A 17,428-nucleotide genomic window follows, 5' to 3' on the forward strand; every position below is an offset into this window, starting at 1 on the left:
TCCATTATTTGTCTTCTGTTTCTTTTTGATGAGCAATGTGTTCATGTAGCCACAAGTTTTATTTCTAAATGATAATCTTTGTGTGGTTAAATCTCTCTCACCCCCTCTTTCTTTCTTGCTCTCTCTCACATGCACATACGCACACTTTTTATTTTCAGACCAGGTCTCCCTGTGTGGCTCTCGCTGGAACTCAAGAAGTAGAATGCTGCCTGCTTCTGTTTCTCAGTGGGAGAATTAAAGGCCTGTCTACCATGCCTGGCTGTTTGGTTTTGAGGCAGGGTCTCAAGTATTCCAGATTGGCCTTAAACTAAGTTTGTGACTGAGGATAAACTGAACTTTTGATCCTCCTGCCTCAGACTCCTGACAGCTAGAATTACAGGCCTCAGCGTATCTAGTTTATACAGTGCTGGCCACGGAACCCGGGGCCCTCGCCATGCTCCGGGAGCACTCTACCACTTCAGCTAGGTCGCCAGCGTGGCTCGTGGCTTGCTCTCATGAGTGACACCATCAGAGAACTTTCTCCACCTGCCACCTTCCTGCTCCATTTGTGTACAACAGCTGTGCCGCTGTGCTGTCCAGGCATGTCCCTCTGCTCTTCTGATCGTCCACTCTGAAAATTCCACTTGGCTCTAGTCTTGGTTCCGGGATTCCATGCTGACATAAGATAAATGCATTTAGTGCTTTCCACTGTATCTTTATGTCTCTCTCTCTCTCTCTCTCTCTCTCTCTCTCACACACACACACACACACACACATTTTGTTTTGTTTTGTTCTCTGAGACAGGGATTTCTCTGTGTAGCTCTGGCTATACTGGAACTTTGTAGACCCAGGCTGGCCTCGAACTCATAGAGATCCACCTGCCTCTGCCTCCTGAATGCTGGAGTTAAAGGTGTGTGCCACCCACCACCTGGCTTTACGTTTTATTTTATTTTTCACTCTCCCTTCCCCCTGGTGTGTGTGTGTGTGTGTGTAGGTCAGAGGACAGCTTTTGGGAGTTGGTCCTTGCCTTCTATCCTGTTGAATCAGAGTCATTCTCCTTTTCTGCCCTGCTGTATATGTCAGGCTTGCTGGCCTGTGAGTTTCTGTTCTGTGTGTGCCTCTTGTCTTACAGTGGGAATGCCGATCACAGAGGCACCAGTGATCCGACTCGGGTCATCAAACGAGAGCATGAGTGCTTTTACCCTGGAAGCCATCCTGCCCAGCACTGTTGTCTTTCGGGTGGAGCTAGTTCATACTGTAGAGAGCAGTGAGAGTGCAGTCTCCCTAGTGTGTGGCCACCTAGCACAGGGCTCTAGCGGAGCAGTTGTTGGGAGTCATTGACTTCCTGGCACGGGCACCATTCAGAGTTCTCTGAATCTCTGTTTGGAAGACACCCACATTCCCGCATGCTAGGTGCTATCGTTGAGGCCATTATCAATACACATTTTTACATCTTCTCAATTTATAATTCTGTCAGTTATTATGTAAGAGAGCAGCATGGTTGGTTTTGCCTGTAATCCCAGCACTTGGGAAATTGAGGCAGGAGGATCAATAGTTCAAGGGAAAAGGAAGAAATAAAAAAAGAAAGAACAAAAGAAATAAAGGAAAGGATAAAGAAAGACGAGGGGGGGAAGTAGAAAGGAAGGAAGGGGAGGAAAGGGAGGAACGGAGGGAGGGAGGGAAGGAGAGAGGGGCAAATGGAGGTTCTAGGAGCCCTGGGGCAAGAACAATATCCTCCAAGAGACAGAGGTGAAGGCAGGGTCAGTCATGAACAGAGCCTTTGGAGACGGGCATGTTTCTTCAAGGGAGAGGGCAGGAGGCCAGATGAGCCTGGATTCTGGATATTTCTTAATCTGGTTTCTGGGATCAGGACATGAGGCTTTGGGATTCTGTGTGATGTCTCTGCCAGACCTTCAGCATGGCTAAAGAGCCCAGTGGCAAGATTCCCTTCAGAGCAGTTCTGAGTGAGGTCGGAGAAAGCAGGGATAACGTACTGCAGAGAGCCCAACATACAATTAGTTAAGGCTTTGCTTTTGGCCATGTGTTCTCAGGCTCTGGAGTCCCAAGCCATGTCTGGCAGCAGCAGCTCTGAGACCATCCCTGTGGATCACAGCACCTCTGGAAAGCAAGGCACGATGGAGCCCATGGATACGGAAACTCAGGAGGATGGGAGGGTTCTTGCTGGTGGGAGAACTGGAGGCAGGAGGAAAGCACAGACGGATGGAAAGCCGCAAGTGGACGGAAGGACTCCGGGAGACGAGGCTCAGGCTCCCCAGAGGGCACAGGCAGACGAGAAGGCACAGATGGACGTTAGGACGCGAGGAAGCGAGAGGCCGCACTCAGACAGGAGTTCACAGAAGGGCTTGGCGACGGAGAGAAGGGCGGATACCCAGGTAGTAGGACAGACACAGGCAGACGAGAGGTTGCAGCAAGACCTGAGAGATGCAAGGATGCAGGAAGAAAAGGAGGCGCAGTCAGTGGGCAGCGTCCCCACAGCTTCCAAAACCCAGTCAAGGCAGCCATCCGCGGCCAGCCTCAGCTCACCACCCGGGACCCTCAGACTCTCACCGGCAGAATGCCTTAGAGCTCCTCAGGTTATGGAGTGTTTTGAGAAGAACCCGGAAGCATCTTGTGTCCAGGAAAAATCCGATTTCATGCTTAGGTCTGAGGACACTGCACTAGGCCCCCTGTCAGGGAACCACACGGGTCCAGTACAGCTGCCTCCGGAGGGCAACTCAGAGCAGCTGGGAAGAGAAACACATCAAAGGCCAGAGTGGTCAGGTCTGGGCAAGGCCAACCAAGAGGACAGCCTGGCTCAGCGCCCCCAGAACGAGCAGCCCGAGGAAACACAGTACGTGGCTCTCCCCGGTGGGCGCTCAGCTGGCTTGAGTCAGGAGGTGGCCGCCATGCCTTCTTTTCCCGGAACTGGCCTGGCCGGCACCACGGCTTGTCAGCAAGTTAGCACAGAAGACCCCCTCCCCTCCGGGGGCCGGGACGTGCTGAGTTCTGCTCCCAGTCTGCAGCTGGCACCAGGGTCCCCCACCCAGGGTCACCCCGCAGAAGCCATGGCTACCAACAGTGAGGGAGCCTGTGCCAAGGAGCCAAATGTGGAGGGGAGGTCCTCAGGTGCCCGGAGCTGTGACCCTGGCCTCATAGACTCCCTGAAGAACTACTTGCTTCTGTTGCTCAAGCTATCCAGCCCAGAGACAAATGAAGCCAGGGCAGAGTCCCAGGAAGTGGCTGCCTCTGGAGGCCTAGCTTCCTCCCCTACCCTGGGCCCTACCATGGAAGTGGCTGGGCTGAGTCCCAGGACGTCGAGGCGCATCCTAGAACGCGTGGAGAACAATCACTTGGTGGAAAGTGCACAGACCCTGTTGCTGAGCCCCTGCACCTCCCGACGCCTTACCGGCCTCCTGGACCGTGAGGTACAGGCTGGCCAGCAGGCCCTGGCTGCTGCAGCCCGGTGCTCCCGGGGCCCATGCCCCAGCCCCCTCACCATCCCCGCCATCGTGGTGGGTGAGGAAGGATCTGGCACTAGTGAGGGAGAGGATTCCAGGGAGAGGACCACCCAGGAAACTGACAAGGTGGATGCGCAAACAATGGAGGGCAGACCCCAGGAGCCCTGCCAAGACGAAGCGGCCCCAGGGGAGGCTTTGACAGGTCTCCCTGCGGCCACACCTGAGGAACTGGCTCTAGGGGCCCGGAGGAAGAGGTTCCTCCCTAAGGTCAGAGCGGCGTCAGATGGAGAGGCGAACAAGACTGAAGAAAGGGAGAGCCCCACAGTCTCCCCCCGGGGACCCAGGAAGGGCCTGGCACCCGGGTCCCCAGGGACTCCAGAGTGGGAGAGACGTTCCCCTACCCAGGCCCGAAAGACCAGCATGTTAGAGGTGCCCGGGACAGAGGACGAGCCTGCAACAGGAGACCTGGGCTCCAGACCCAATGCCAGTGGGCTGGACTCAGAGCCTGCCTCGAATGAAGGCAAGCAGGAAGCTCTGGCCAAGCCAAGGAAAGCCAAAGACCTGCTAAAAGGTGAGTGCTGGGAGGAGAGGGCTGCCAGGAAGCTGTGGTGACCACGACACTCCCATTCCCAGCACTACCCCGTGAGGTAGGGCACCTCCCTGCCAGAGAACAGCAGGTTTCCTTGGCAACAGCACCTCATGAGCTGTCAGAAAGGCCTGGTGCTTGCCAGGCACGCAACGTGGCATGACAGAGGTAGCAGCCCTGGTGTTTTGAGGGGAGAGACCAACTGCCAAGTGAGCTAGTGTGGGGGGGCTCCAGAGTCAAGGCAAGGAGAACTTTCACTTCTCCTTGAAAGGTCAGCCTGGGCTACACAGGGGGACCCTGTCTGAAAACCAAACAACAAGAACAAAGCAAGCAAACAAGTGGTACAACAGCACAAGACTAGCATCCTAGTTCCACCATCACTGTCCCCACCCCCTTTATAGACTCTCCTGTGGTTACCCATGGTCAAAAGCAGTTTTTAGAGGCAGTAACAGAATGCGAAAACCCTTCTTGACTGCCTGCCGCTGTTGGTATGCTAAGCTTGGAGTCCCTGCCTGGGCTGGGGTCAGAGTGAGTCTCAGGAGGTAGCCAGGGCTATGACGTGCTGTTTGCCCTCAGCCTGTTCTCCAACGATACCTGGGGATGCAAGGGTGTGGCCAGAGCGGGCGCAGGGTGGCGGGGATGCAGCTTCTCTTTCGTGATGGATCTCCTGTTCTCAGCCCCACAGGTTATCCGGAAAATTCGGGTGGAGCAGTTTCCAGATTCTTCTGGCAGTCTGAAGCTCTGGTGCCAGTTTTTCAACATTGTTAGTGACTCAGTCTTGACGTGGGTGAAGGATCAGCAGCCAGTGGGCGAGGTGAGCAGGAGGTAAGCCATCTGGGTACCACCATCTCCTGGCTGGGCTTCCCAATCACAGTCACGTCGGGCATTGTCCTGACGTTTTGAAGCCGTCCCCTCACTTCCTCCTCACAACAGCCCCAGCGAGTGAGTCTGTTATTTCATGTGGAGATCAGAAAATTGAAGCGTAGAGGTCTTAAGTCATGGGTCCCAAGTCGCACAGCGAGTAAGTGTCACCTGTGTGACTGAGGACCAGTTTCTGAGCCTGGAACCTCTCACCACCTCCCCAGGGCTCCCAGAGCCTGGGTCCCCAGCATCCTGTGAGAGTTGGGTGGAAGACCCTGTTATCATGGTGATGACCCTCATGAGAAGGGTCTCTGCTCTCTGCAGTGCAGGGGACGAGGGGCCGGCAGCCTTGGCCATCGTGCAGGCATCTCCCGTAGACTGTGGTGTGTATCGCTGTACCATCCAGAACGAGCATGGCTCAGCCTCCACTGACTTCTGCCTCAGCCCGGAGGGTGAGTGTCCTGCCGCTGGGATCTCCCCTGGCTTTGTGGGTGGCAGCACTGTGCTGTGCAGGGCTGATACTCTGCCTGGACAGACAGCCTGAGCACAGCAGTGTTCTCTTCTTCTCCACATAGTGTTGTCTGGCTTCGTCTCCAGAGAGGAAGGGGAAGGTACGTTGCCCCTCTGGGTAGGAGGGCGGGCCTCCACTCCCAGCCCCGCCCTCTGCAGGGTTTCTGTCCTTAGGGGCTTTCAACCCTTCTTAAATGTGCACGCTGCTGCCCTTTGCCTCCCAGTTTAAGATATGGCTTTGTGGCGGGCGGGCGGGCTGGGGAGGAAGGTCTGATGTTTTAAAGACTGTGGAGGAAGATGGGCGGTGGGGGGCAGCACTTGGCAGGAGTTAATGCACCCTCTGCTCCCCTCAGAGTCCTTCAAGGGCAGGACGGCTACCAAGGCACCCAGGGTTTCCCACAGTGCCCTGTGGACTTTGGCATTAGAGTCTCAGGTAGCACAGCTTCTCAGCCCCTTCTTCAAGCGTCCTGACTGTCTAGGAAAGACTTGGAAATTTGGCATGTTTTGACACTCTTTGGTGACTGTGAGAGACACCGTCAGGTCAGTTGTTGGTTTTGAGTTAGCATTTCACCGTGTAGCTCTGGCCGTCCCAGAACTCATTCCGCAGATAGGCTGGTCTTGGACTCACCTGCCCTACTGCCTAAGTGCCGAAGGTGGGTATCATCATGCCTGGGAACCCCCAAAATCTGACAAGCGCTTCAAGGGTTTGACTTCAAAGGTTTGGAGAGTCTGCTGTACAGACTTTGTTCTGTTGTCAAGTAACATTTAATTTCTATCATATATATACCCATATCTGGGCTAGGCCTGGTGGTTACTGTAATCCCAGCACTTTGAGCCAGAGCCTAAAGAATTATCATAAATTTTGGGACAACCTGATCTGCGCAGTGATTTCCAATCCATCCTAGACGACAGAATGAGAGCTGGTCTCAGCAGTAGCAAAATAAAAGAAACCAAAACCATCAACCCTGTCAAGAATTCACTAGGAATTCTTTAATATCATCAAATGTCCTATTTCCTCAGTTGTGTCCATGTGTTGGTTTGAATCAGGAGCCACTAATTCATTTGGCTGATACATCTCTTGTCTTGTCTAATATGTCAGTGTTCCTGCCCCTCATTTGTGTTCTCTCTCGCCATTCGTTTGTTGAAGTCACCTGAAACACAGAATTGTCTGTGTGTGTTTATATGTGAGTATGTACTTGTACCTATGTGTATAGATGCTAGTGATCAACTCTGAGTATTGCTCCTCCGGAGGATTGCTGTTTTTAAGACAAGCACACTCACTGGGTCTCTCCGGTTTGGCTAGCCAGCAAACCCTAGCACCCTCCTGTCTCTGTCCCACAGTGCTAGAATTTACAACCGTGTACCACGACTGAGATGGGAGTCAGGCCCACATGCTTTAGTGACAAGTATTTAAAGGACTGAGCCATCAGTCTCCCCAACCCCTGCAGAATTCCTCATCGTCTAGATTTTGTTCATTCTATCCTCATACACCAAATTCTTCCATCTATATGCTTCTTCTAAATTGATAATCAGACTAGAAAGTCGTGTCAGAGTCAGGGGTAATGCTTTTGTTTTTTGTTTCTGTTTTTGGCAAGAATAGTCAACAAACTAGATGTAGTGTTGTTACATGCCCACGGCTATAGCCTGTAGGAGGCTGAGGAAGGAGGAGTATGAATTCGAGGTTTGCCGGGGCTGTATAATGAGCCATTGTCTCCCCGAACAAGACCAAATGAAAGCGGCGGAGCACAGGAGTGCTGTTCCTTTCCTTCTCATCCACCGCAGAAATGGCGGTTCCCTTCCCCTTTGGTAATGCTGACTGTGCGCTGTGCGCTGGCTCCAGCAACCCCACTTTGTCCTGTGGGCTGACTTAGTGGTCACCGATTTTCCCGAGTCCGTCATCTCTTTGGGAGTTATAACATGGTTTGAAATCCCGTCACCCATCTTTATCCATCATTTGAAAAGAACTGGCCATTGGTTGCCGAGATACAAACCTCTGAGGGAAGATGAAGGCTTCCTGATTGCTTTTCCCTGCACCTACTAGTTTCAGAATTATGAGTTCATCTCTGGGAAGCCTCCAGGGGGTCTAGTGAGACTTGTTTCTTTTTCTAGGGACACTGGGAGGATTTTTGTTTGTATGTTTGTTCGTTTGTTTCAATTACCATTATGAACTAGTGGGGTTTTTAACATATTTGATATGTTCAGTACCTTACACCAATTTTTCTCTTTGTTGCTAAAATTGCTTCAGTTTTGGCCAAAAAACAAAACAAAACAAAACAAAAAACCCTTTGACTAGTTCTTACGCTCTTTTGACAACTCTTCCATAGTTTGCATTGTTGGTTTGTCTTTACAGAGGTAGGGGTTGAACCCAGGGCCAGCATATGCTCAGCTTACTGAGCTGTGTCTCTGACCCCCTTTTCTTACCTTCTATTATGAGACAGAGTCTCAGTAAGTTGCCTACACTGGCCTCAAGTTCACCCGCAGTAGCCCAGGCAGGCCTGGACCCTGCGGTCCTGCCTCAGCCTCCAAGTACCTAGGAAGAAAGGCCTGGCTCCAAGGCCTGGCTTCCCAGGAGTCCATGGTCACTTCCTTGTTTTCTGGAGGCACTTCCTGTTGAGCCTTGAGTCCGATCATTGCTTCAGGGAACCCTGCTTCCTTTTAGTGGGAAATGGTGCCTCATTGCCATACCCAGTACCAGCGGGTTCTTACCGCTATTGAATTAGTCCTGCAAACCTTTTTTTTTTTTTCATCAAAAATGTTGCTTGAAATAAAGTCATTGATTTTATTTGTTCAAAACACTTAACTGCGCGAGGTGATTCTGGCCATCTGTGCTGACTGCAAATGCCACAGAAGAGACCAGCCTCTGCAGGCCACACACTCACAGTGCGATGGGTACCGCAGGGACCCTGTTAAGGGGCAGGAGTCGAATCAGATAGCTTCTGTCCCAAGCACCCTAAAGTTTGACAGGGCACGCACAGTTTTGCATCCTAGGGACAATCACAGATTAAACAGTGGATGCAGCAGATGGGGAGCATGGGGACCATTGGAGCCCTCTCCTTCCCTGTGGACCCTACGTCAGGCGGGAGATGCCAGCTTCCCTGTTTGTCCTGTTCCCCCTCAGTTGGAGAAGAGATTGAGATGACCCCCATGGTGTTTGCTAAGGGTCTGGCTGACTCTGGCTGCTGGGGGGACAAGCTTTTTGGGCGATTGGTGAGCGAGGAGCTGCGAGGGGGTGGACACGGCCTTCAGAAGGCTTCCCAGGCCAAGGTCATCTACGGGCTGGAACCCATCTTCGAATCCGGCCGCACGTGTGTCATCAAGGTATCCAGCCTGCTTGTGTTTGGACCCAGCAGTGAGACTTCTCTTCTGGGCAGAAACTATGACATCACTATCCAGGTACCATCCCACCCTCCTCCCCACCTTGAGTCCCTTCCTGCTACATCCTTCCCTTCCCCAGCCTGGGTTCTCTTGGAAGCTCCAGGCAGAGATAAAAGCCACCTCTGTTTCAAGCTCATGAGGCTTCTAGGGGAGGGCTTCAAGGACTGGCTGAGTGTAACTGTGAATCCAGACCTTTGGCCTCAGAGAACTTGAGAGTCTCGGAACCATTTGGAACCTACTTTTCACATTTTCCTGTGTGTGTGTGTGTGTGTGTGTGTGTGTGTGTGTGTGTGTGTGTGTATGCCCATGCAGAAGAACGCTGCGTACCCTGTTCTATCACTCCCTGCTTTGTTTACTTGAAACAAGGTCTCTTAGTAAACCTGCAGCTAGGCTGGCAGCCAGGAAGTCCTAGCAACCCAGGTGCAGAATTGCACATAGCCAAAGCTGACTTTTTGCATGGGTCCTTGGGATCTGAACTCAGTTCTTCACACTTGTGCAACAAATGCTCTTACCCACTGAGCCTTTTACTCAGTCCCTAAATCCCTAAATCACACAAACACACACATCTATCTATCTATCTATCTATCTATCTATCTATCTATCTATCTATCTATTTATCTATAGTTGTTTTTTTGAGACAGGGTTTTTCTAGGTAGTGCTAGCTGGCCTAGAACTTGCTGTGTAGACCAGGCTGATCTTAAACTCGAAGAGATCCACCTGTCCCTGCCTCCTGAATGTTGAAACTAAAGGAATGTGCTACCACACCCAATGAATTTATTTTAATGTTTGAGTTTTGTGTGTGTGTGTTTGTGTGTGTGACCAAGAAAACAGTGTCAGACCCCTTGAGCCTGGCTAGGAGTTGCCATGTGAGTCTGGAAATCAAACCTAGGTCCTCTGGAAGACCAGTCAACTACTGATCCATCACTCCAGTCCCCAGATTATCAGCTTCGTAGCAGAAGCCTTCCCCCAGCTTCAAATCCAATCTCACTGAAGTCTTATTATGTGAAGTCTAAGGGAGTAAGGTGGGTGGGGTCTGCCCCCGTGCTCCGCAGTGGGGTCCCTGGGGCATCGTCCCCTGGCATGAAGGCTCCAGCAAATCCAGCTGAGAAACCACTTCGAAAACCTCAGTTTGACAAAAAGCCCACATCCCATTGTTATTCAGAAGGGAAAACTAGGCACAAAGAAGAAAGCTTGAAGCAGTGAGCCCTGCTCTCACCAGGCCTGGAGTTTTCCCTGTAGCCCACTGGCAGGAGATCATTCACACCACACAAACTGGGGAGCTTCCTTTTTGACGAGATTTGTTTTTATCTTCTAATCCAAAGGGATGCAAGATCCAGAACATGAGTCGAGAGTACTGCAAAATCTTTGCCGCTGAAGCTCGGGCAGCCTCTGGCTTCGGGGAGGTGCCTGAGTAAGTGTACCAAAGGGGGGCCCATTTAAAGACAGTGATTTCATGCCCTCCCAGGGTCCTCCTGAGTCCCAAGCAGGTACCGATGGCTTCACAGCCACCCCACACTCAGCTTGGTGATCCTGCGTTTGGATACTGCATTGCCTGTGGCAGAACTTCAACAGCAGGTTCCGGGCTCTGGAGAAAGGGGAAGGGTGGATTCACTGGGCAGCTGGGAAAGATTCCAATGTGGCAGGTGGGCAGGGTGGTCAGGGTGGACTTTTGGCATGAGCTGCAGATGCCTCTTGTGCATCTGGCCTCCTGCTGGCGACAAGCCTTGGCTGACATCCCTTGAATCCTTCCTGCCAGGGTCCTTTCTATTTGCACATACTTTTCCTCAGCCCTCACCCATATACAGGCTGCCCGGGGTCGTAACAGGCTTTAATTTTAGTCCTACTGACTGACCCAAGAGAAACGGGCTCGACTCTAAAGTCCTTCATACTCAGAGCTGAGAACTCTTTCCAGGAAGGTCTCTTAGGTAAAGAGTGAGCAGGGCAGGAGGAAGCTGTCCCAGCCCCTCTCCGGGCTTACTGCTGGGTGCCACTGTCTTTAGGATCATCCCACTGTATTTGATCTACCGGCCTGCAAACACCATACCATACGCCACCCTGGAGGAAGACCTGGGCAAGCCCCTGCAGTCTTACTGCTCCCGGCAATGGGGCTGTGCTGGTGCCCCGGCAACACCGAGCAGCTCCGAGGCCATGCAGAAATGCCAGACCTTCCAGCACTGGCTGTATCAGTGGACAAATGGCAGCTTCCTCGTCACAGATTTAGCAGGTATGAGGGCGGAGAATGCGCAGGCGCATGGCGTGACCGAGTGCGGAGAAGGCAGAGCGCGCAGCAAGCCTGCTAGCTCACAAAGCATTCATGCTCCTTTGCGTTTCACAAGGATTTCATGACTCTGATTGGGCAGATGCTTTTTTGTGTGCAGCCTCGGGCAGCCAGTTAGTAACCGCAGTTACACCTGAGGGAGTCCAGACCCACCTAACACTGAAAACATTTTTTTTTTGTTTTATATATGTTTTTTATTATGCAAAGTTATATAAAATAGTTTTATGTTCTTAGGACAGGTCTTTCTGCACAGGCCGGGCTGGCCTGGAACTTGATAGGTAAACTGGTCTCCTGTCTCCAAGTGCTGAGATTACAGGTGTACCCAGTGGCACCCTGTTCCAGGCGCATTTCAGGGAGCGCAGTTCAAGCCGCTTACCGTTTAAAAATGGGATCTAATTCAAAGTTCCCAGCCAGCTTTCTGACAACTTTGTCCCATGCTGTCTTCCTTTTGACTTTCTCGCTCCCCAAACCTCCCAAACTCTCTGCTACCACAGCGCAGAAAGCTTTATTGATATCCATGGTGTCACATGCTTAAGGTCCTGGAATCCTGAAGCCAAAGCAGGGGAACCTCGACTTTGCAGCCAGCCTGGGCAGCAAGTGAGACTCCATCTCCAATACAGACAGGCTGGAAGTAGAGACAGAAAGATCAGGAGTTTGTGGTTATCCTTGGCTACATAGTGGATTTGAAGTTATCCTTGGCTACCTGAGAAGTATGTGTGTGTGTGTTTGTGTGTGTGTGTGTGTGTGTGTGTGTGTGTGTGTGCGCGTGCGTGTGCATGAGGAGCTAGCTGATAGACCAAGCCATTATCATTCAATATATTTAAAACACAGCACACATCTCTCATCCTAGCCCTTGGGAAACTGAGCCAGGAAATTAGCCTGAGCTACATAGCAAGACCCTCTCGTAAGCAACAAAAACAACAAACACCAAAGCAATCTGAGGGGAAGCCAAGCTCAGGCAGCTCAAGCCGTTGACTCTCTCTGGGCTGTGATTGTCTTCTGAGGGTATGGTGTCTCCATACTCCTCGGACCTGTGATGAGCATGAAGACCGTGCATTTGGGAAGGCCTTTTGCAAGCCTCGTGCATACGCAAGGGGTCATTCATATGACATAAAGTGGAATGCGATAAAAAAATGCTGAAGATAAAAAACTCGAAGGTAGAGTCCTCCGCCTGGGGACATCTTAATGTCCACAGGACGGCACTGGGCACTGTTGTCCTCTCCTCTACAGCTGAGGGTTAGATAGGAAACGGCTCATTAAATTCACACAGCTCAGGAAAGATAGAGTTGAAATGGAACTCTAGATCTGCCTGACTCCAAGGCCCCTGTGCTCCACCCTGTCACATGGCCATCCCCAGCCTGTGAGGGAAAGGCAACTCCCTAGAGAGATGCTTGGGTTAGAAATGGGAAGAGAGGATCATAGGCCGGAACCTGAATGCTGAGACCCGGATGGACGGACCTGGGTGTGAGACTTTTCCCCTGCCCGCATTGTGCCAGGCTGTGTTCCCCAAGGCTGCCTTTACCTGGAAGACCCCTGCTTTCTTAGAGCGGGTGCTGTCCTTGTGAGCGTGTGAAGCCTGCCTTATCTGCTGCTGTGTTTCTGCCGGGTCTCATTCTCACGTCTCTTTCCTGGTTGGATGGCTACCCTGTTAAGAGGAAGGGGAAGGTTTGAGTCCAGAGCCCAGTGTGCAGACTGGCCTGACCTATGAAGGCAGGCTTGCATAGTCGGCTCCGGTAAGCTCCTCCCTGAGGAGACAGCCTGCTGGAGACGAAGGACCTTAGAAGCTGCCAGGCTGGCATCAACCCCTACTTCTTCTCCCCAGGGGCTGACTGGAAGATGACTGATGTACAGATTGCTACCAAACTCCGAGGGTGAGTGGTTCTTGGGGACAGAATGTCTAAGAGAGCCTTCTCAGGGCATCCCAGCTCCTAATGACTCTCCAACTCTGAGGTCCTGGGCCAGGAGCTACATAATCCCAGTCAGGTGACCCTGTGGCTATTCGGTAACAGGTGACACATGGGGACACTGATCCTCCCTTCCCCAACACCCTGACCATAATGCCCACACAAGAGGCTTCCTGTAATCCTGGCCCTCTTCCTCTCTGAGAAGACTACAGGATACAGATGTTCGAGGGTCCCGAAGCCACACAGCTGCAATGGATCTGGGGGGGGGGGGGCGGGTAGGGTGGGGCAGATTATAGCAATTTACATGGAAAAGAACGGCCCATCTGATGTGTCGGGGCATAATGAACCTGCTCAAAATCTGAGGCTGGGAGGGAGCCACCCGAGGCAGCATTCTGGGAAGCATTTTGTCTCACACAACACTCTGATGTCAGCCATCCCGAAGCCATATGGGCCTGCTCAGCTCTTATGTTTGGCTGCAGATATCAAGGCCTCAAGGAGAGCTGTTTCCCTGCCCTGCTGGACCAGTTTGCCTCTTCCCACCAGTGCAACACCTACTGTGAGATGCTGGGGCTGAAACCCCTCAGGGGCCCTGAGGCTGCCCACCCTGCAGCCAAGGCCAAAGGCTCCAAGAGTCCATCTGCCGGCAGGAAAGGCTCCCAGCTGAGTCCCCAGCCCCAGAAGAAAGGCCTTCCCAGTCCCCAGGGCACACGGAAGAGTGCTCCAAGCTCCAAGGCCACACCTCAGGCCTCCCAGGCAGTCACTGTTCAGTTATTGGGACAGCCCCCTGCCCAAGAGGGAAGCTCTAAGGCCCAGGGCATGCGGTAGCCCCAACAGGAGGCTGGGGGCCTCTATCCAAGAGTAGACCAACCAGGAAGCAGCTTGAATCAGATGGAGACGTTTTCAATTCAGGACTAACCAGAGTAGGTGCCCAAAGGAGGCACCTCTTGGGGACCTCTCTGAGTAGTTTCACCTCACTGGAAGGCTCTGGGCATGGTACATGACCTGTTGGCCTCTCCTAGCGTCATTGTCACCCAGGGCTCCCAGGCCTCAAGTGGGGCCCACCTCCAAGTGCCTGGTGGCCTAGGCCCTCATTGAAGTTTACACTTGCCACTGCCGGAGGCTCCTCTGCATGAGTCCTCTGCATGAGTTCTGCACTCTGACCTCTTTCCCCAGCCACTACACGAGCGAATGCTGCACGCTGGGGCCTGCGGGCCCGCGTTTACCTTCTCACCCCTGCTTCTCCTGGCTCTCCCACTGTCCTCAGGCCACTAGACTTCCTGTGGGGTCTAGCCTGGTGACTCTCAGGGTTTTCATCTCCTTTCAGCTTCTTTGCCTCATTCATCAGAGCCACTAACCTGTCCTCAGTCCAGATGGGACCCAGGGCCCTCCTGGAGCACATCGTGTCTTTGAGCAGTGTTTTGTTGTTGTTGTTGTTGTTTGATGATGCCTGGTCTTGTCACTCTGACACTTCCTTGTTTCCCATGCTTCCTTGCGCACACTCACATCCCAGACTTTGAATCCGACTTCGTCCACTGCCTGCCCTCCACTAGCTTTTGCGTATCCCTTTGTCCAAGGACCCCTTCCATCTTGATGGTGAAGCCTACCCTCTTATGTCTGGGTGAGGAACAGCCTCTCTAGCATCACTCCACCCGACCGTCCCCTCCCCTGGTTCTCTCAGGTTCTTTGCTCACGAGGAGGGAGGTGGCATGAGGACCTGCGAACCGCTGTGGGCAGAGGGACAGCCTTGACTTGGAGAGGCCTTGTGCTCTGTTCTGAAAGGAGTGGGGTTGCAGCAAATAGCACATCTCCATCCTGAAGGAGTGGAGGACTGGGACTCTTCGTCATGAGGGCGGGGGACCCAGGGTGTGCCGGAGGGTTGCGATGCGTTCGTGAGCTTGGGTGAAGAAGGACGCTCCTGTGCCTACCTCCAGCCGTTTGCTCTTGATCCTGGGGCTCAGCCCCAGATGCTCAGATGCAGGTTCCCAGGAGATTTCTGTGCTGGGTCCAGCACCCTGGGTCCTTCCTAGACACCCCTCCTTCAGACCTGGGATGGGTAGGTCTGGAGCTAGCCTGCTCCCCTTGTTACGCAATAAAGGCAGCAAACCGTGTGTCCTGTTTGTTGCCCTCACCTGGTGTGATTATCGGTTAAGAAAGGTCAAGCAGGCTCTCTGTAGTCCCTGGGCCTGGGGCAAAATGGATCTCATTTTGATTCCTGTCTCAGTTGTCTGTGGCCACAGCTGGGTAGTCAGTGCTATAGTGCGACTGAGCTGACAGCTCCTGCCCTGCAGCGGGCTGTCTGGGAACTCAATCCCTTTGGAATTGAGCCCTCAACTTGCCAAAGAGACCCAAGAGGGAAGAGCAGAGCTAGGGGCTCAGCAGAAACTCCCTCATCTCTGCCGCAGCCACAACAGTAAGAGGAGCCCAGCAGCACGGCCTCTGCCTTTCCTCCTCCTCAGCAAGTGCTCATGGCCTGCTCCATTCTACCCTGCCCTGCCCAGGGCCTTGCCTTGACTGACAGGCCCCCCTCCCTTAGATTACGTGCAACTTCTCTACCTCCTCTCTGCTCAGGCGACTCCCCACTTTTTCTTCTTGTCTCACCCCCCAATTCTTCCAGCCTGCATATCGGCATATCCAGTGAAAGCTGAGCCATTGCTCATGCGTTCATTTATTCAGCCAGCATGTACTAAGCGCCTACCGTATGCTAGAGCCCACACTGGCAGCTTTTGAAAGGCAATGTGCATCAGTCAGGGAGAGAATGTGTATCTTCGAGGATGTGGATTTTAGGCAACAGAAATTATAACTTGGACCAACTTAATCAAGAAAATGGTTTCATGAGAAGGATGTTAGGGTAGCTCACTCAGAGAACCCAAAGAATAGTTGAACAGTTAGCCTTGGGAAAGCAGCTCCCAGTAGCTGTTGCCATTACTCCCAGCAGGCCCTCCACCAAAATTCAAATGCCAGCCAAGACCGTCTGGCCTGGGGCTCAGGGACTCATGCCGTGTGAGAGAGGCAGTATCCCAACAGCTGGGGATTACTTTTGAAACAGCGTCTCAAACATCCCGGCCTAACTTCAGACTCATGGTATGTAATAGTGGAGAGGCTGCTCTGAGCTCCTGATCCCCTTCCCCCAGCCCCGGAGCACAAGGACCATGGCTTTTCCCAGAGGAATGGAGAATAGAAGGACAGGAAGGATTTGGTGGGCAAAGCTGAGAGATACACCCTGATACAGACACAGCATTTCTTCAAATGTGTTCTGTTTAGACTCCCGCATCGGCCCAAATCAAATTCCCTGCTACATAGCCAATACCCAACTGCTAAGTCTAAGGGTAATGAAGCAGCTGCCAAGTGCCAAAGGCAAGTGCCACTAGCTATGGCTTTTCAGTTTCATCATGACCCCACCTTGAAATTCTGGACTCTGTGATCTAACTGGTAAGGCCAACTGAATTCAACCAAAATTATAGAACCTTCTGGATTTTGGCCTCTTGGGCTCAGTTCTCAAGTCTGGCCCCTCAGGAGTCTTGCCTGTGTGACACGGCGGTGTAGAAGCACTCCAGGAATCCGCAGCTTCGTCTCTAGCCATACCCTGTGTGATGTGGCAAGTTTACTTTCCCGTATAGAGTTCCTGCTGGCTGTGTCCATAGCCTCTTTTCACTCATTGCTCAGGGTATAAGGACCCTGAATGGCCGGCGGCTGCCTTGGCTTTCAGTTGAGCCTTTACTCTATCTTTGAGGAAGAGTATCTTCCTTGGGGACCTAGAGGCCAGTCAGAGTTTCCCAGAAGGGTAATAATTACTTGTTGGCCAGAGCATCATTTGGTTTCAAATTCAGGACTCTCCTACCGTACTTTTCACCGCGAGCTCTCTAGCACTACCACGGGCTCCATGCAACTCCCCAGTGTGCCACAGATAGACATTTCAAGTACCGGTTGGATCTGGCAACCTGGTGGCAGAACCAGTTATATCCCAGCTGGAGACCTTTGACTCGCTGTAGGCTCAACCCAGAGCCGGCAGTCTTCTAAATCGATCCGTCAAAAACTGCTTGCACTTTCAAGTCACGCATTACTCATCTCCGACAACACAAGCACGCCTGTGTGCACATGTGGGTAGATCATATGTTGCAGTAAAGCATCTGTGGAAACGGCTGATCCCCTCCTCCTTCTACAGATCACAGATGTAACACAGGTCTCTGGGAGGAAGTCTCACAGCACGCACATAGCAAGAATAAGGACTTCCTTCAAAGAGGCTTTCAGTCTTTGCCTCTTTCTCTTCAGGGAAGATCTGGACAAAGATCTTTTACCTTGGCAGCTTGAGACCGGACTGTTGGTCCAACCGAAGTCTTTAGTCACAATAAACACTAGGTAACACTTGGGGGCTGCCGGGCCTTTCCCATTCCTAGGACCCGGCTATTGCTGAACCACACAGCTCCAAGTCTGGTTCCTACACCCAAGTCCTACACCCACCTAGCTCAGCTTCTCCACT

At 52.4% G+C, this 17,428-nt stretch overlaps 1 protein-coding gene across 1 annotated transcript in view; it reads left to right on the forward strand.

The window, feature by feature from the left end:
* Alpk3 (alpha kinase 3) overlaps positions 1-16,635 on the forward strand; it is a 41,757-nt gene extending 25,122 nt beyond the window's left edge. Inside the window, exons 5-13 of the mRNA XM_055623610.1 lie at positions 2,031-4,008; positions 4,701-4,848; positions 5,209-5,336; positions 5,460-5,495; positions 8,513-8,787; positions 10,092-10,180; positions 10,770-10,993; positions 12,870-12,918; positions 13,431-16,635. Coding sequence (XP_055479585.1) covers positions 2,031-4,008; positions 4,701-4,848; positions 5,209-5,336; positions 5,460-5,495; positions 8,513-8,787; positions 10,092-10,180; positions 10,770-10,993; positions 12,870-12,918; positions 13,431-13,776 — 3,273 coding nt within the window. The 3' untranslated portion in view covers positions 13,777-16,635. The remainder of the gene's footprint in view (positions 1-2,030; positions 4,009-4,700; positions 4,849-5,208; positions 5,337-5,459; positions 5,496-8,512; positions 8,788-10,091; positions 10,181-10,769; positions 10,994-12,869; positions 12,919-13,430) is intronic.
* The last annotated feature ends 793 nt before the right edge of the window (positions 16,636-17,428 follow it).

The sequence above is a fragment of the Psammomys obesus genome, unplaced genomic scaffold, assembly GCF_907164565.1.
Source record: "Psammomys obesus unplaced genomic scaffold, mPsaObe1.curated_primary_1811, whole genome shotgun sequence".
NCBI lineage: Eukaryota > Metazoa > Chordata > Mammalia > Rodentia > Muridae > Psammomys > Psammomys obesus.